This window comes from Gigantopelta aegis, chromosome 3 (genome assembly GCF_016097555.1).
Source record: "Gigantopelta aegis isolate Gae_Host chromosome 3, Gae_host_genome, whole genome shotgun sequence".
Classification (NCBI taxonomy): Eukaryota; Metazoa; Mollusca; class Gastropoda; order Neomphalida; family Peltospiridae; genus Gigantopelta; species Gigantopelta aegis.
Window position 1 is genome coordinate 43,571,535 of NC_054701.1, and position 20,865 is coordinate 43,592,399.

The 20,865-nt window shown below is 35.7% G+C and overlaps 1 protein-coding gene across 3 annotated transcripts in view; it reads right to left on the reverse strand.

The window, feature by feature from the left end:
* Positions 1-1,298: 1,298 nt before the first annotated feature.
* LOC121368084 (alpha-aminoadipic semialdehyde synthase, mitochondrial-like) overlaps positions 1,299-20,865 on the reverse strand; it is a 70,256-nt gene continuing 50,689 nt past the window's right edge. For all 3 annotated transcript variants that reach the window (XM_041492626.1, XM_041492624.1, XM_041492625.1), the window contains 7 exons: positions 13,751-13,814; positions 12,249-12,413; positions 11,752-11,847; positions 9,596-9,711; positions 8,950-9,038; positions 4,567-4,743; positions 1,299-2,905 (listed from right to left, as the gene is read on the reverse strand). In XM_041492626.1, coding sequence (XP_041348560.1) covers positions 2,790-2,905; positions 4,567-4,743; positions 8,950-9,038; positions 9,596-9,711; positions 11,752-11,847; positions 12,249-12,413; positions 13,751-13,814 — 823 coding nt within the window. In that variant the 3' untranslated portion in view covers positions 1,299-2,789. The remainder of the gene's footprint in view (positions 2,906-4,566; positions 4,744-8,949; positions 9,039-9,595; positions 9,712-11,751; positions 11,848-12,248; positions 12,414-13,750; positions 13,815-20,865) is intronic.

The window sequence follows — 20,865 nt, forward strand, 5'->3', positions numbered from 1 at the left end:
AGTTTTGTTCTACAAATATATATATATATATATATATATATATATATATATATATATATATATATATATATATATATATATATATATATATATATAGACCAAAAATATTTACTTGTGCCTCCCCCATTTTGGTCTGTGCCCATCCTTCCTGTGGGCCTGCTATAATGCCATACCTGTTTTGGGATCCATCCAATCTGCATTAAAATGAAAATTGCTACAAACAACAGCTAATATTAAAGTATACTCACTCAAAAAAGAAACTATACTGTATGCATGATAAAAAAAATTGCATATGAAATGTATTTACATAACATGTCAAATAGTGTAACAAGAATCACTGTAAACATAAACGGAAGACAGTCATATTTCTCTGGTGAATATGCACTCAAAATGCCAATCTTATGAGTTTATTTTTTGGTAGATATGGTATCACTTTTTGGTAGATATGTTGGTTACCTTAAAAAAAAAACCACAGTTTGGTTTTCAGACAAGTATAATATGCTAATTCTATAAATGATTTAAATGCCATAACAGAATTTTCATTTTATTCAATTTTTTTTAGATACAATAAATGTTTGTTGGTTGTTGTTTTTATCATAAGCCATTATTGTTCTAATAACATCTGCTGATCATTAGTGGTAAATTTAGATGATTTCTAATTCCATTTTATTTCGTCAATCATACTTTTTACGTTAATGTTTTTAAACTAAACTATTAATTTTGTGTAAAACTTAACATGATTATGCTGGAATGGTATTAAAATATCTATAATGAGATCCAGAAGGCCGACAGCACCTCAGTAAAATGATACATCGAGATTATCACCATGTTTTGGCATCGTCAACATCATATATTAGGATTTAATATTGTATTCAAAAAAAGTAGGGGAACCTGAAATATTAATGTTAATATCAACTATTAAACCGAACATACGTTTTGACCAGACATCCTAGTAAAGAATTTTCAGGTCTGTTTATCAACACACCGAAACACATTCCATAGTTTCCATGCATCATGCAGTTGCCCCGTACACGTGCGTGGGGTGTCATTCTCGATTTTGATAATTTCCAGGAAGGTCCATTAATCGCTGTGAAACATTATTTCTGTCAATCTTTTTCATTCTGTTGATCATACAGTTGTTATTGTTTTGTTTTTAGTCATTTTTATTCATTGAAGTTGCGATTTACTGATAAAAAAACGTGGACTTTCAAATTTCACTTCTGACCCCATTCGTCCTTCAAGATCTTTGGTGGTCATAAAACCTACTGTAATACTGAACTACCATTTGTAATGTTTGCCAAATTAATTCACTATTATCATATAACCATTCCCCACAGCTAATATACCTTACAATTTTGGCAATTGTAAATTCTTATTAGAGTTCTCCTACTTTTTTTGAAGAGTATATTATCTTAAACTGACTATAATTCCAATCAGTTATTACTCAATATTCAAATTATGTATGAACATTTGATGCAGAATCACATGAACTCCCGTATCCCACCCTTTACCCATTAAGAGTAAGATTTTTAATATAACCTTATTCATTCTTAATATTATGGTGATTGTTTTTTTTATCACAGCATTCTTGTCATGAGCCTTCTGTTGATATGGGTGAAGTTGAATTATAGTTTACAACACAACAAATGTTCATAGCAATTTTTTTTATTTATCTATTTCATTTTATAAAATTTAAAAAAAAATGATGGTAGGATAAATGGGGGCTTTTGCTTGTGGGTTTTGTTTTGTTTGTTTTGTTTTGTTTTTTGTTTGGTTCTGTGGGTTTTGGGGTTGAGGTGTTTTTTGGGGTTTTTTTTTGACAGATTAATATTCAGTTAAGAATCTTATTTTTGCATAACAATCCTCATGTCACATACTGAACTGTTAAACACTTCATTATTTCTTCTTTCTTGTTTTTAACTGAAACATTTTTTAAAAAATATAAACAATTTTTTTCATTAACAATTACAATTTATTTAACATTATTCCACAACAAATAACAGCAAATTCAGACATAAAATAAAAAAATAAATTAAAATTTTTTTAAATACTAAACCATGTCAAGGCATTGTCAGAACATTATCATGCGATTTTTACGGAATTTGTTTTACTGGGGTGGAACCGTCATACACAGGACCAGTCATGACAGGATATTATGGTACAACTGTTTTGACAGATATGTCATGCATAGCTGACAGAAAATGTTTATTTATTTACAAGTATTTTGTATACATGTTAATTAATGAAACTAGTTCCATGACATGACTAATTTACATCTAATTTGCAAAGTTATCAAATTCTGAAAATATGTGATATGAAAAATATCACAAGCTGTTATCTTACTGGATATGCTACATGTACCTGTGATATGATAAAACAAATATAATATTTTTCCCTTCGTGAATTCACTTTCACATCTGCCCTCTTCGTCTCCCTTTTCACTTCAATTCTCCTCAACAAATGAGAGATGCGACTTATGTTTTTCAAGATCAGAAATTAAGAGTGTAAGGAAATTATTCCTTCTGTCAATTTAAACATATACAACTGACACAATCTTTTCACACCCATTAACAAATTAAAGGTAACTAATACCTAACAACACAATTCTTCACTCTGATTCTTACTTCGACCATAGCAAAGTATCTGAATGATGCACAGTGAACCCAATTTGATCCTTAATGTATGGCTGTATATTAAAAACACCATGTTCTTTATCCAATTAATAATAATGACTACAATAATATATTTTGTATCACCGAGCTCTGTACATTATTTCACAAACAATTCTTTCACAAGATGGTGATTTTTTCTGTGGGGACGATTCCTTCCTGTTCAAGTCGAGATAAGATCGGTTGGTACACATCAAAAGCGAGAGGAATCACAATTCCTTTAGTCTGAATCTCTCCTGAAATTCAAACAACAATGCTACAGTACAGTCAAATCCCATAGATGACAATAGTAACATATGTGGCTAAAAGTCCTATCTGCAGCGTATTAATCAACATAAATGCTACGGATATAAATACTACCAGCCTTAAAGTAAATCCGAAAAAATTGGGGGTAACGCTGCTCATTTCTGAGATAATGTGTAGCATCTATGACTACCCTAGTTCTGCTCAAAATGCGAGTACTTTTTTTTTACAGGTACCCCATGCATGTTTCAAGCACAAGGCTACTTGACACAGTGGTACTAGATGAAATAAAATTGCATACATTTTTTGCCCAAACGAAACTTTTTTTTTTTACAACCAACACACTCACATTTATCACCAATCATAGGACTTGTGGTGTTCACTTCTCTATCAAAAGTTGGGTGCACCTCGAACTTTGACCCAGCCGGAAGTTATTTTGTTTAGTATTACCTATACTTTCAGTCATATATACACGTATATGGTTATTTTCATCCTTATATCCAATTAAAGGTGCAATGACACTATCCTGGGCACACACTTCTTATGGCAATGTGTTGCCATTGCAACGCGGTTTTCATTAATAGAGCCTTTTTTATGACTAAAATTACATATGGAGTACATTTTCCTGTTTAGAATATCATTGACTCTATATACAAGATGTTTTTGACTGTCCAAATATTTGTATTTGCTTAAACTGGATTTTACCTCCCAATAATTATGGATATACCACTAAAAAATGTATATTAGGAAATAAAATAAGTTTGACCGATCTACTTCAATCGTAAAGATGATAAAAAAAAAACCCACTGAATATACAGACACTGATATTCTAAACAAGAAGATGTATTCAGTATGTAATTTTAGTCATAAAGCAGAGTTATTAACAGGGCCGTACCCTGATCAAAATCCTAGGGTGGGGAGCACTACTTCTCATAAACAAATAAAACACTATATAAATTAAACCCGGAGATATGTATGCTTTTTCTGAGATTCTCAGGGGGGTAGTTGCCCCCCACCCCTGGAGGGTACAGCCCTGATTAATTGAAAACACCTAACAACGGTGGTACATTCAGGAGTCTCTAAATACAACAAGCATTCTGAGAGTACTGCTAACGCAATAGATGTCCCCTACCAGGCCCAACAAAATTCCATATCTCCAACATTCAAGGGTCATAACTCTATAAAAAATGGGTAAATTGCCATGAAAGTTAAACTTCATCAATAAATACATGATAAAGCTATACACAAATTTCAGGTTAATATCTCAAGGCATTATGGAAAAAAAGTCAGGAATTTTTTTTTTCATATCTCCTAAGTTCAAAGGCCATAATTCTGTCAAAAATGGGTAAATCATCAAACTTGATCTGCAACAGTACATGATAAAGCTATACATTAAATTTCAGCTCAATATCTCAATGGCACTTGGGGAAAAAAACATGTGGGACAGATGGACGAACAGACAGACAGACATACAGTTGGATGGACAGACACACAGACAGACAGACAGACAGACAGAGAGAAGGAAGGATATGAAACCTATAGTCTCCTCCAGTTGGATTAGTATGGGTCTAATAATTCCTGTATTATTCCGTTCAAAATAGTGACAATAGTTTGGGGTGCTATTCATCATAGAATTGTGTAATTACAGACTCACCTTCCAGGACCATTCGTGCGGCAATTCCGGTAGGAAGTCCAACCGTCTTGGCCATAGCCGAGTGGCCACCCTGATCCCCATACACAACGAGATTGAGTTGACGCTGTTCAGTTGTTCCGTCTGGCCAGGAAATACCAATGTCATGGCGCATCAGGATCAGATCCCTTTCCCTTGGTCCTGCAACACAAAGAGTTACTTCTTCATTCATAGAGTACTGAGGAGCGGGACGTAGCCCAGTGGTAAAGCGCTCGCTCGATGCGCATCGGTCTGGGATTGATCCCCAGTAGTGGGCCCATTGGGCTATTTCTCGTTCCAGCTAGTGCACCACGACTGGTATATCAAAGGATGTGGTATGTACTACCCTGTCTGTAAGATGGTGCAGATCTTGCTTTTTAAGGTGCGTGGGTGCGATCGCACTCGTACAGCGCACGTAATTTCAATTTGGCGAGTGTGAAAAATAACGCACGTTACACTTAACAAACAGCGCACGTAAAATAATTTTGTATATTGATTGCCACTATTTACCTTATGTAGCTGATAGAAAGATCCGTTTAATAATACCAGAATTTTTTTTTACGAGAACAGTAGCGTCCATGCAAGATTTTAATATATGACTGGTACTTATCTTTGCTATACAAATCAGAAAACACAGGTTTAATAGACATCTTCGAAGACGTACCAATCCGATCAAAATTCTTTGCCTATTTAATTTATTATTAATTAGAACGAGTCCACTTTTGTAAGGTAATAGATTACAACGTCTGATAAGGATAACTCATTTATACTGTTCATATAGTTATGACAAAAAGAGAAATGGGACTGAATTAAATAGTGGCTTCTGTAGCCTACACATATGAACTCATTACGGAAATCAGCGAAGTCGTTAAAATTGTCTTGATTAGTTCATAACTGTTAGCCTACAAAGCTTACGTAAGGTCCCGCAATCGTGTAATTTTATACTTTCTTTAAAAAAATATATAATAAGACGAAATAATAAAATTAAGGAAAAGAAATGATAATAGGTATGTAGGATTAAGCCTAGGTATTTTTTTATATCTATTATTTTTCTTTTTTATCTTTAAAAAAAAATCAAATAAAACTTCATTTAAATATTTGTATTTCAGCCAGAGGTTAATGAATGTGCATATGTTATTAGATATGTATATATGTACACCAACAGTAACAGTAATAAATGATCATTTCCGACTATTTAATTTTTGTTTCGTTTGTTAGAAAGTCACAGACCACGTGACTGGAACATGATTTGATGCGCAGTACTCTGTGGCATATTGACCAATCAGAGCTATTGGGGTCAGATTATTTCTACTCTTGGAATTCTGCACACACACACTGGTGTACTTGATAACTTATTACACATTGATGATGGTGTCTAAAATTATGGGGTTTTTTATTATCTTTATTATGGCATTCCTGCAATGGCAGACTTTTTTCAGAGTTTGTGTATTTTGTTATTAACAGCATTGGGGCCGTTCAAGATCAATGATGTAACGCCGTCAGAGCTGTTTGTATAAACTTGTAGCGGTAGGTTAAATGGCGTGTTACAAAATGTTGAGGGAGATTGGTTGCGTAATTGTTGAATTAAAAATGCCACGTGAATATCAATGTCCCAACAAACACTATCAATTGAAGTAATTGTAGGCCCACGTTTCACGAGTTATAATTTTTTAAAAATGTTTTAATAATATGAGTCAGTAGTACACACCTGATATGCTTGGGTCGTAGTTCATGAACCACCTCCTCGGAACCAGTGTTTGTTTCCCATCCCAACTATCCTAATCATGTTCATTATACATAATAATCAAATTCAAGACAAGTTGATTCCTACATATGTTTAGCTGCACGTTCATCTAACCATCTAACACTGAAAAGGTATATATATATATAATTGTGTGCATCAAATTATCAGAATAGTACATATTGTAATTAAAAAATCAAATGGTCTGCATCAGTGTATACATGTCATAATTATATTTCTATAGTACTACTCCTGAAACTTTTTAATAAACTGTAACTCCATTCCTGAAAGGGAAAAGAAGTCAGACTCCAGTAATGAACCAAACATAAAATTAGAAGAAAACATTATTGGTTTATTGGTTCATTTTTGCAACATATGTCTCTACATTTACATGTACCAATTACTAAATGCTTGATTTTCACTCGCCTTAGCATTTTGACGAGTTCGATTTTTCACTCGCCTAAGCGTTTTGAGGTGTGCAGTTTTTCACTCGCCTTTGTTTTTAAAAAGGCAAGGACTGATGGTGCATATAAAAGATCCCTTGCTGCTAATCGAAAAGAGTAGCCCATGAAGTGGCGACAGTGGGTTTTCTCTCTCAATATCTGTGTGGTCCTTAACCATATGTCTGACGCCATATAACTGTAAATAAAATGTGTTGAGTGCGTCATTAAATAAAACATTGCCTTCCTTCCTGTCAATCTAATTAAAATTAGCTCCACTATTACATGTGGGTCTAACAGCAGCCCAATGGAGCTCATGTCCAGTTGCCAGTGATTTGAAAAGATTCGGGATTATGCCGCGGGTATACGAAATGATTCAGGTGAATTACGAAGTATGCCGGAAACTAATTTCAATATAAAATTTTATATAAAATTTGTTTCAAGATGAAAAAAATACCCCGTGATGCCAATATTTTTAGAATTTGTATGCTTCCGAATAATGCTATAAAAGTGTAATTGGTCATTATTTAAATTGTTATTTATAGATGAAATGTCACCTGGACATGGGAGTCCACGCAATGCTGTTAGATCTACTGGTAGACCAGTAGAGCTAATTTTAATCAGATTGGTTCCCTATTGGGCCAAAACAAATTTTGTTTTTTCTAAGTCCATAACTCGGAGAAAACTGAGTAAATCACCATGAAAGTCAACCTTGATCTATACCAGTTCATAAATAAAGCTATACACAAAATTTCAGCTCAATATGTTGAGGCATTGTGCAAAATAAGTCTGAAAAACAAATTTTCATATCTCTTAAGTTCAAGGACCATAACCATGGGCGTACAACCCGGGGAGGGGGGGGGGGCGCCAGGGGGCAATTCTCTCCCCCCCCCCCCCCCCCCCCCCAAATTCAGGCAAAACAGTGGGAAAACAGTGGGGAAAATTCGGGCAGTTTTTATCTGGGTAAAATTTCGGGCAAATCAACCCCTCCAGCCCCCCTAAATCAAAAAGTCCCCATACGCCCATGACCATAACCCTCTGTGAAAATGGGTAAATTGCCAAGAAAATCAAACTTCATCTGTAACAGTACATACTAACACACTATACATACAATTTCAGCTCAATATCTTGAGGCATAACACATTCATCTGTGTCATATATCTTCCTAAACCATAGGCATGGTGTGTTAAACAATTCATACACAGAAAACAATTTGATGATGTCCTTCGGGTGCATGTGCAGAGGGTAGGTTTCGGGGGACGAACCCCCAACACTTCCTGTTCAAGCAAATGGGGTTTTTCCATTACATTTTGCTGGGGAGCATGTCTCGACCCCCTCTATAAACTTCCCTCACCAGTTTAGACCTCACTGCTAAAATTCCTGCATACTTGCAAGTGCTTTTTAATATTACTTACCACCTCAGAGTCACAGACGGCACTTTGCTACATGTTTCCATTATGCTATTCCCTCTAGAGAAATCAAACTGCCACACATCCTGAAGAGTTAGCCTTGGTCTTGCACTTATCTATACATTCCAAAGAACTTCTAATATATTTCTCTTGCATACACCTGTTTATATTTTACCACTACATAAATGTCACCTATTCTTAAAGACCACATTCCATACACCTGTTTATATTTTACCACTACATAAAGGTCCACTATTCTTAAAGACCATATTCCATACACCTGTTTATATTTTACCACTACATAAAGGTCACCTATTCTTAAAGACCATATTCCATACAGCTGTTTATATTTTACCACTACATAAAGGTCCACTATTCTTAAAGACCACATTCCATACACCTGTTTATATTTTACCACTACATAAATGTCACCTATTCTTAAAGACCATATTCCATACACCTGTTTATATTTTACCACTACATAAAGGTCACCTATTCTTAAAGACCACATTCCATACAGCTGTTTATATTTTACCACTACATAAAGGTCACCTATTCTTAAAGACCACATTCCATACACCTGTTTATATTTTACCACTACATAAAGGTCACCTATTCTTAAAGACCACATTCCACACACCTATTTATATTTTACCACTACATAAAGGTCACCTATTCTTACTTGGTACTTTTAACACGTTATACAAACACACAATATGGACAAAAATGGTACAGGGCCTGGAAGCCATCTCCTTGTATATTAAGGGTCTGCACATACCATAAGCCAGTCGTTTTGCCAGGTAATTTGAAAGAGTATCCACTGGTGTTCCATTTTTCTCTATTATTTCATCTCCAAGAAGACCAAGCCTAAAACAGACCATACACATACATACATACATTATAATAATTTACAGTTGAAACATATCATATTAAAAATAGTCGACTTTAAAGCTGCACGATGGCATTTTGCATATAACTTTATACATGGCATTTGATCCCCTGAACCAAAAGTGATATTGGAACTAGAATACCTAAAATTAACTTTCAACTGTTTACATAGTTACTGTTCCTTTATGGATAGCCTCTTCATTTGTTTGTGCACATTTTAGATAAAATAAGCAAATGAGTACCCAATAATAGTTCCAGCCAGTGCATCACGACTGGTATTTCAAAGGCTGTGGTATGTGCTATCCTGTCTGTGGTATGGTGCATATAAAATATCCCTTGCTACTAATGGAAAAATGTAGCAGGTTTCCTCTCCAAGAACCGATGATTAATAAATCAATGTGCTCTAGTGGTGTCATTAAACAACATTTTAAAAATCTTTTTAACAAACACAGAGATCTAGATTACTTAATATTTCTTTGTTGACAAGCTCTTCCTTTATTTGTCCATTGTTTAGATTATAATAAGCAAACGAGTACCCAACAACAGTCTTCAGCATGTGTTCGTTCTTTTTAAACTTTTCATACAGGAGATCTTTTAAGGAATCTTCAAAGATGTCATCTGTCTTTCCAAAGTATTCACTGATGAATCCTTTCTAAAGATGAAAAACAAAACCGAAACACTATAGAAATAGGACAAAGATAAGATGCCAAGATAAAGAAACAAGGGAACACTATGTATTGTACAAACTTCAAGATATTTCAGGTTTTCGATATGAAAATCATGATCGAACTTTACATCAACTGTTTTTTTTTATGGTTTTTTTGGACAGTTCATATTAACTTCTCTTTCTTTGATTTTGACAGTTAATCAAACTTCTTTCTTTCTTTCTTTCTTTCTTTCTGGGTTTTCTTCCTCCGCCCCCCCCCCCCCCCCCCCCCAGTCATTTTAGTACTTGGTGACAAAGTAACTTCCACATACCTGTGTGTACTTGTCTACAATCTCAATACCGGGTAGTGGCTAAACATACTGCAACCGTATCACAGTGACTAACCATGCAGTAACCATATCATGTACTAGTGTCATTGGGAAATGATTTATTATTCTGTTATTAACAACCTATGGATCGGTCCTGTGAACTCAGAAGTGAAACTAACCCACGTGATGTCAGGCCCTCCAGGATGAAGTGTGGGATGTGGCTCAGAACTCAGAAGTGAAACTTACCCACGTGATGTCAGGCCCTCCAGGATGAAGTGTGGGGTGTGGCTCAGAACCCAGAAGTGAAACTTACCCACGTGATGTCAGGTCCTCCAGGATGAAGTGCGTGGTGTGGCTCAGAACTCAGAAGTGAAACTTACCCACGTGATGTCAGGCCCTCCTGGATGAAGTGCGGGGTGTGGCTCAGAACTCAGAAGTGAAACTTACCCACATGATGTCAGGCCTTCCAGGATGAAGTGCGTGGTGTGGCTCAGAACTCAGAAGTGAAACTTACCCACGTGATGTCAGGCCCTCCAGGAGGAAGTGCGTGGTGTGGCTCAGAACTCAGAAGTGAAACTTACCCACGTGATGTCAGGTCCTCCAGGAGGAAGTGCAGGTGTGGCTCAGAACCCAGAAGTGAAACTTACCCACGTGATGTCAGACCCTCCAGGATGAAGTGCGTGGTGTGGCTCAGAACCCAGAAGTGAAACTTACCCACGTGATGTCAGGCCCTCCAGGATGAAGTGTGGGGTGTGGCTCAGAACCCAGAAGTGAAACTTACCCACGTGATGTCAGGTCCTCCAGGATGAAGTGCGTGGTGTGGCTCAGAACTCAGAAATGTAACTTACCCACGTGATGTCAGGCCCTCCAGGATGAAGTGTGGGGTGTGGCTCAGAACCCAGAAGTGAAACTTACCCACGTGATGTCAGGTCCTCCAGGATGAAGTGCAGGTGTGGCTCAGAACCCAGAAGTGAAACTTACCCACGTGATGTCAGGCCCTCCAGGATGAAGTGTGGGGTGTGGCTCAGAACCCAGAAGTGAAACTTACCCACGTGATGTCAGGTCCTCCAGGATGAAGTGCGTGGTGTGGCTCAGAACTCAGAAATGTAACTTACCCACGTGATGTCAGGCCCTCCAGGATGAAGTGTGGGGTGTGGCTCAGAACCCAGAAGTGAAACTTACCCACGTGATGTCAGGCCCTCCAGGATGAAGTGTGGGGTGTGGCTCAGAACTCAGAAGTGAAACTTACCCACGTGATGTCAGGCCCTCCAGGATGAAGTGCGTGGTGTGGCTCAGAACCCAGAAGTGAAACTTACCCACGTGATGTCAGGTCCTCCAGGATGAAGTGCAGGTGTGGCTCAGAACCCAGAAGTGAAACTTACCCACGTGATGTCAGGCCCTCCAGGATGAAGTGTGGGGTGTGGCTCAGAACCCAAAAGTGAAACTTACCCACGTGATGTCAGGCCCTCCAGGATGAAGTGCGGGGTGTGGCTCAGAACTCAGAAGTGAAACTTACCCACATGATGTCAGGCCCTCCAGGATGAAGTGCGTGGTGTGGCTCATAACTCAGAAGTGAAACTTACCCACGTGATGTCAGGCCTTCCAGGATGAAGTGTGGGGTGTGGCTTAGAACTCAGAAGTGAAACTTACCCATGTGATGTCAGGCCTTCCAGGATGAAGTGCGGGATGTGGCTTAGAATTCAGAAGTGAAACTTACCCACGTGATGTCAGGCCCTCCAGGATGAAGTGCAGGGTGTGGCTCAGAACTCAGAAGGTTGAGGTCTTTCAAGCTTTGAATAGCAGTGCTGTAGCCCTGTGCAAAATTATCAAGCAGTTTGAATTTTATAACATAAATATTCTTGTCATAACTGCAACTCAAAAATTAAATGTAAAAAAAAAGAAGAAGAAAAAAAGAGCTGACTTTTTAGTGTTACAAATATCATGTCAAATATTCTTTTAAAATAAATGTGTATGCCATAAAATACACTTAAAAACAGAGTGGAAATTACCTTGATATTAAAAATCTATTGAGATATATCAGAAAATAGTTTACCAATTAATAAGAACCATTTATTTATGCACCACAATATCTAGACAAACAGGATAACTCAGAAATAGTTTAATATCATTAGCATGCATATACTGGTAGTTTACCTATCATTTCTGCAAGCCTCTACAATATATAAAATGTTATATTTAGTATTACACATGTACCTTGTATCTGAGTGTTCCACGCAACAGAGTGTGGGCTGACTCAATCCCATAAGCCTTGCCATACAGCGTGGAATCTCTGTTGGGAAAACCCTCCAGGTTGAAGCCCGGCATGAAGTTGAGAGACTGAACATTATCCAGCAGACATCCCGGAGCTATCTCCTTTACCTAAATAAATTAATAAACAAAAAAATAAATAAAAGTAAAAAATATTATTATATATTATCTAAATAATAAATAAATAAATAAAGTAAAAAACAATATATGTATCTCCTTCACCTAATCACAAATAATTAATTATTAATACAATAACTAAATATATAAATAAACAAATTAATTAATTAATTAATTAATTATAAATAAAATAATAAATAAACAAGCATTTTGAGAGTACTGCTAAAGCACTACACATCCCCTACCTGACCCAACAATTTTTCTTATCTCCTAAATTCAAGGGTCAAATATCTGTGAAAAGTGGGTAAATCACCATGAAAGTTCAACTTGATCAGTAACAGTACATGATAAAGCTATATACAAAATTTCACCTCAATATTTTCAGGTATTGCAAAACAAGTCTGGAAAACATTTTCATATCTCTTAAGTTCAAGGGCCATAAATCTGTTTAAAAATGGGTAAATTGCCATGAAAGTTAAATGTCATCTGTAACAGTACATGATAAAGCTATATACAGAGTTTCAGTTCAATATCTCAAGGCTTTCTAAAAATGAAGTCCGGAAAAATAATTTTCACATTGCCTAAGTTCAAGGGCCATAACTCCATCAAAAATGGGTAAATCACCATGAAAGTCAAACTTAATCTGTAACAGTACATGAAAAAGCTATACACAAATTTTCAGCTCAATATCTCAAAGCCTTCTGCAAAAAACATCCAGAAAATATTCCAGAGGATTCATAAATTATTGGGCATGTTAATGTTTTATATTATTTAATCATGTGCACAAAAAGTAAACTGCAAGCCATAGATTAATCAGGAATTAATTAACTTCATTGTAGTTCCAGTTGTGGTGCAATGGCTGGAACGAGAAATAGCCTAATAGGCCCACCGACAGGGATCGATCCTAGACTGACCGCACATTGTTGAGCACTTTACCACTGTGCTACGTCCTGCTTTATGGCATACAACTACATAACTGTATTTCTATTTTTCTACATTTTTATACACTGAACAACATCCCACACCAGGGGCCCATTTCACAAAACATCATAAGTTTAAGTCTGTGACTAGCAGTTATACCGATGATATGTTTACACGTGTTTGGCACTTATTTCACATCATTGTGGAAGATGGAGCATTTTAAAGTCAAAAGAAAATGAAATATGTGTACTTCAAAATATATTGGTATTCTGTTATTGGTAATAACAATTGTGGTTTAGTCGTAGATTTACGTTTATGTGCAAAACTAGGCTTACAATGCTTTGTGAAATTTGGCCGAGCTTTTGTTTATCAATAATTGCAGAAATATATACAAATGTGAGAGATTTTACCTCCCCGTTTTCCAAGTATTTAGCTCCAGCCAAGCAGTTCAGTAAGACTCCTTTAGGAAACCAACTAAAACAAAGATAATACAAATCAATACGGGTTAATATTCAATATTAATTATAAAGTTTTAATTATTTAACTGAATTACCATCTGCGAACACAGTGTCCTACACATAACCCATGTACACCATCATTGGTATATTCTCTGTGGGGAAAATACATATAAAAAGAGCTCTTTCTGCTGATCAATATTACTACCCATGTGGTTACACATATCTTTGGTTCATATCAAAGTGTTATGTCCCTCTAGAACATCAAATGGGATGTAACATTTCAACGTCATGCGATGAGGTCATTGATTTGTGCATGACAACCTTACCGGAACATCAACCAAACAAGATCAGTGATATGAATTAAAATTTCGACATTTATACCAAAGTTCATGACAAATGAAAATTATTTCACTCAGGATATAAACATGATATGAAATGGCAGAAACAGTTTTCATGTCAAAACAATATTTTATGACAACATGACCTGTCACGTATCTCACCAATGGCAAGCATTTCTGGGGGGTTTTCTTCTTTTTTTAAATGTGACATTCAAAGTTATGTGCACTTTGAACTTTGACCTGGTGAGATGTTATTTACTATACCGCTACCGTACACACCCCAGTACCAGCTCTCCCACCTCACTCTCACCCCAAGTTAGTTAAATTAATGACTGAAGTGTTAATTTACCAAAGATATTATGTTTAAATTAGAGAGAAAAATAAGTAGAAAAATCAAGTGAAAATGAGATAAATATCTGTTCCAGGCAGTTGACTCGTGTGAGGAAGGGTCTACATTGTGGTAAGCAAAATGTATTGGGGCTCATACTCCTCCGGAAAATATATTTAAAAAAATATATATATATGCTTAAGTAGTATGGGATATTACGTAATGCTATTTTGGTCAAAATTAGACACCATCCCTCCATAATGCTAGACCATACACCCCTCATACTCCTCTGGAAAGTATGTATATTTTTTTAAATGTGCTTAAGCAGTATGGGGCCATTGAAATATTACTTAATGCTATTTTGGTCACAATCAGACACCCTCCCTCCCCTCTCTAACGCTTCGTAATGCTAGACCATACACACACCCCCACCCCCCCACCCCCCACCCAAATAAAAAATATTACATTTAAAAACTAGGGTCTGTCACTTTAAGACATTTCTCATTATGTAATCTTCAGTCAGGAGTTTGTCATTCGAAGATGTTTTCCATCAGGTAATATTTAAACAACTGGATATTGCTATGATAAAAATAAAGATCATTTAAATCTGTAAAAACATGCAACATTTACCTGTATAAATTATGATAATGATAAATACTTTAAATTTAAACTCTTTTCTTTTTTTTCAAAACATACCAGAAAGCTACATGTACTTTAACTAAAATATCAGTGATAAAATGTTACATGATATGTAATAAAATATGTCTCACTGTAAGTCTGTTGCTTGTGTTTGGGTTTTGTTGTTGTTGTTGTTGTTTTAATGGTTCAGTTTTTTTACTTAATTTTAACTTATGAATGTTAACGAATGAAACTAGTTTGTTTCCGTAAAACATCTCAATGCATGTGACTAATCAACAGGTTATATGCCTAATTAAGACAAATCCTTAAGTATGACACAAGTGTTTCACAATGTTTATCGTTATGTAACTTTAGTGTGTACAAAACAAAATTCAGTGCTCCACACTTATGTAAAAAAAAAACACACATTTTAATTGCAAAGGTGATGAAAATACAGCTAGTGTGCCTGTTAACCTATATCAGTTAATATTATTTTACAGTCAAACAACAACAAAATTATCTTTAAAACACTGCTAGATTCCTAAGTCAAAACTGCTTAAATTCTGTCTCTATTAAGCATCAAAATTATCTTCCAAAGACTGCTAGACGCTCAAGTTGAAACTGCTTAAACTCGACCTCTATTAAGCATATATCTATATGTACATCCTTACGTTATTAAGCATATTTGTATATGCCTTATGTGCTTCTTAGCATGAAGGGGATTAAGTCAGTTAATTAAGTATATGTACATCCATATTTTTCTCTCAGATCATTATACAAATGGTCATTTTTCAACAGGGATCGTGTACTTGATCAGTATATTGCACTGGTCGAATTAAACACCCAGATGCTTTAAATACAGCAACTTAACTTGTTGGTTTGGTAAAAACATACAACAACAAACAAGCAAAACAAAACAAAAAGAATACACCCTGCTGAATATAGTGTTTCTTGTTACTAGGAGTATTAGATTTTGAGTGTGTTATTAAATTTTGTTCATTAAGTATTGCAGTTCTACCAGTATATTTAAATTTTTTGTACGATAGTTCTGATGATGGTTAGGAGGAGAAGAAATGGTTTATTTGATTATGCACCACTCAACACAATTTATTATGGTTATATTGACGTCGGACATTATGGTTAATAGTGTGTGGGGAAACCTACTGCCATCATACCATGGACTACTACCGAATAAAATAAAGATTCAGGGGTCTTTTATATACATTTTTATGAGAGAGAGAGAGAGAGAGAGAGAGAGAGAGAGAGAGAGAGAGAGAGAGAGAGAGAGAGAGAGAGAGAGAGAGAGGGGAGAGAGAGCGAGAGAGAGGGGGGAGAGAGAGCGAGAGAGAGAGAGAGAGCGAGAGAGAGCGAGAGAGAGAGAGAGCGAGAGAGAGAGAGAGAGCGAGAAAGAGCGAGAGAGAGAGAGAGAGAGAGAGAGAGAGAGAGAGAGAGAGAGAGGAGGATGTGTGTGTGTGTGTGCAACAACAGTAGATAAGTATAAAGAAGTTGTGGGGATATGAGAGAGTAATTGAGAATGACATTTTAATTAGTACTCTATTTCCAAGTGAACTTTCAAAGCATTATTTTTAATTAAAACATTCTTTCAAAGAGTGTTTTATAAGGGTGTCCATTGCTTATGAAATGCTTCATAGTTGCAATTTTTGTAATAAATATTTTTTTCTATTTCAAAATTATTTTGTAGAATATTTTTCTCGACATTGACATGTAAATTTCTTTTTTGTATTTTCATACTGTAAATATAATATTTTATGTTGATAGTCAGCCAATTTACAAAATCACCTTTTTCGTTGTTGATCATGCCTAACATAACTATGTCTCTGCTTAGAGTAATATTAATTCCAGTTTCATTTCTTATCCATTCTTCTATTGCTTCCCACAGAGAATGTACTAAACTACATTCAAATAAAAGGTGTTGTATGGTTTCAGGTGATTTGTTGCAAAAACTACAGGCATTGGAATCAATATAATTAATCATATTTAGAAATGTGTTAGTTAAATAGGACTGTTATTAGTCACAACCATGTAAGCACAATAAGAGATAAAAATTAAATGAGAATTTATGACAATGCTTTGCAAATAAAATTGTGCAAAGTACAATTCTGGCTAGTAACTAATTAATAGTGCAATGAGTAAAAAGCTTACTAACCAAAGGCAACTGAGGCACACCAAAAACAATATGGAATCCCAAACAGGAATGATTTTTTTTTTTAAGTTTCAAAATTACATCATTTAATGGTATTTTATATTTGTTGTTGCTACTTTATATTTTTTTATATTTTTTTAGTTATTATTTTGAGATGATTTTATTATTACTGATGCTATCTTGAACTTCGATGATATGAGGTTATCGTTTTTCATGGTACAAAATACCAAGAAGGACTTTTGTTATTTACGTAATTTTGTGTGGTAAAAATAAATTTTATTTAATAAAATGAGTAATGGTTATTTGTTGATGCACATAACATTTTTCTGATCTCTATTAAAACATTTTTAAACAAATAGTCCTAAGCTGAATTTGACAAAATGTCAACTTTTATTTTGTTGGTGTCATGTTTAATTTACAAGTATTTCTGCAAAAGAACTAAACACAATTTTTTTTTTTAGCAACAACAAATGAAAATCTACCATAAAAAAATATAATTATATTAATTAAAAAAAAGGAAAAAAGTTTTATTTATGATAAAGTAAAATATTTGTGAGAAAAAGAAAAAGAGGTCCTGTTTGGAGTTCGACAAAAAAGTATTAAGTTCAACGTTAATACCTCAGATTAAAATCACTGGGATCTGTAAGGTGCCTTAAAAGTATAGAAAAGATCACCACAATGTACTGATGAATTTAGGAGTTTAGTTTCACTGACATAATATACAGAAAATAAAAACCATGAACTGGAACATAAGCGTACGAGACGACCCAGTCCTGTAGAAAATCTTCAAATTTGGGCAAAAACGATAAAGATATTCAGGCAAAATGAGCTGGCGTGAAACTTTTCCCCATGTATTTCAATCATTCTGCTCACAGTATTAGTTGTAATCCATGTATCCGTATATATTTGTTTGGCAGTAATGAATAAACATGATCCCCATTCAGCCATTTTTGTTTAATTCAGGCAAAAAAAAATGGGAGCCTGTATGCCTATGAACTGGAATGTTTTGTAATAAAATGTGAACAGGAGCATTTGGTCATAAAATTTAATGATTATTGAGAAGGAAAACAAAGGTTAATGACTCACATAATATTTATCACTATAAACACTTGGAGAACAAACCATGCAATATAAAATCGCAGGACTCAAAATAGTGGCCTGCGAAACACGAAAAGCAGTCCATTTCTGAGACCTATAGCAGGTGAAATAAAAATTCACCTGTCAAAACTAACAAAAAAATAGCAGGTCATTTTTTAAGAGAAAGATGGAAGTATGTATGATTACCTAATCTGTTATTTAGCTCATGATCTGTTATATTTTAATTCCATGATGCTCTTAAAATACATCTGGAGTTTTTAATTTTTCTCCCAAATCCTTCACTCACATGTTCTGTTTTATTGTCAGCAGGCCATACTGTTTTCTTAGCAAGACATATTTCTTTTGACCTGTTATTTAAAAACAAAATAACAGTAGGTCATGTTTTACTTCCTATTTCGAGTACTGAATAGACGGCTGTGAATTTTTGAAGTTTATAAAAACCATTACACCAACAAATTACAGGTTACCTATTTTATTTTGCTTATTTTTCTTATAACCTTGTATACAATATTCAAAATTTTATGCGTGAACCAAAAATGGGTCATGTAACATTAGACTTTGAGTGTTTGGCAAACTCAACTATTGTTCTCATAATTTTCTGAGACACAATCAATACTGTCCATAAAAACTACCCACCACCCCTATCTGCCAGAACATACATTTATAAGAAAAAAGTTTGATGTACATGCATATTTTAAAATATAGATGTGTTTGAAAAAATTTACCTACCCGGTACTGAGGTATAATGTAAAATTAATTAATTCTCAAGACATTACACTATAATTATTGCATTCAGGAAGCTGTGATTGTACATGAATGAAAGAAAGAAAGAAAGAAAAATGTTTTATTTAACGACGCACTCAACACATTTTATTTACGGTTATATGGCATCAGACATATGGTTAAGGACCATACAGATTTTGAGAGGAAACCCGCTGTCGCAACTTCATGAGCTACTCTTGCTGATTGGCAGCAAGGGATCTTTTATTTGCGCTTCCCACGGGCAGGATAGCACAAACCATGGCCTTTGTTGAACCAGTTATGGATCACTGGTCGGTGCAAGTGGTTTACACCTACCCATTGAGCCTTGCGCAGCACTCACTCAGGGTTTGGAGTCGGTATCTGGATTAAAAATCCCATGCCTCGACTGGGATCCAAACCCAGCACCTACCAGCTTGTTGACTGATGGCATAACCATGACGCCACCGAGGCCGGTATACATGAATGAATGTAGGAATGAATGTTTAAGTTTAACAACACCCCATCACGAAAAAATTACATCGGCTAATGGGTGTCAAACTATCCTGGTAAATGCTGTGACTTGTACAATTCACACTAGTAAACAATGCAATTTTAAATTAGTGTTCAAGTCGTGGATTCAAACCTACAGACTGACTGAAATCGTACATTGTAAACAAATGAATTCGTACATTGTAAACAAATGAAGCACTTTACCCCATGATGCCCTGTATTCACATCATCAAATGAACATGCATTTTAAGGCTCATAAATACAAGTGATAGGGATATATTCAGCAATCATAGATTAGATATGTAGTAAGTGTATCATGCTTGATGTCAATCATGCTTGGTGCAAATCATGCCTGATGCCAGACCTGTCAACCTTTAGTCAAGAGATAGCAGGAGATATATGTTGAAAAAATGCACACAATTTAACACAAAATCCCAAATTTTAAAAAATAATTTATTAAAAAGTTATATAAAAATTGGAGAAAACTTGGAGTGTTTTCTCTTTTATAGATACATTACCTGTCCTCAAACAAGGGCACCTCCCCCCCCCACACAAGTGGTCTGGTCCGAACATCCCAACAGCCAATGGGATGGCCTAAATTCTTCTACTGCATACTGCTCTCTAGTTTCGGTCACAGGACTGTAACTTCCTTCTTTTTCCCTGAGCGCATCGCACGGAGAACAGGAAGCGGGGAGGCCCGGGCAGGATACAATCTTGAGGACAGGTAATGTATCTATAAAAGAGAAAACACTCCAAGTTTTCTCCATTTCTATAGCCATTACCTGTCCTCAAACAAGGGCAGCATTCAACAGATGGTGGTGGGTGCCGAAATCCGTAGATGCTTGTGATAACTCCCCAACCGGAAAGAGGCTGACTAGTGGAAGAATAAGGCCAACCTTGGTAAGCCCTCCTCCTAGGGATGCCCGTCACAGACCAATGCAGGTGATGTTAGTAACAACAACCAGAATGGTGGCATCCTTCAGCAGTGGCAGGTACGGCTCCCAGAACAAGGACCAGGAGGCGGCTGCCACATCTCATGCTGGTTCTGACAGGTGGGAAGTCGTAGCCACCAGGGATGCAGGTGTTAGGTAACCCTCACGTATTGAAGTGTTATTTGTTTCAATAACAAGCGACAACCTAATGAGGTGCATCCATCAGAACATTGAACAGAACAAGACCCCCGAGTGTTTTCTGTCTAGTACACCAAAGAACTGTTAGTTCAATAACGACAACAAATAACCACATGCAGTGCAGGGTAAAGGTTATCGAG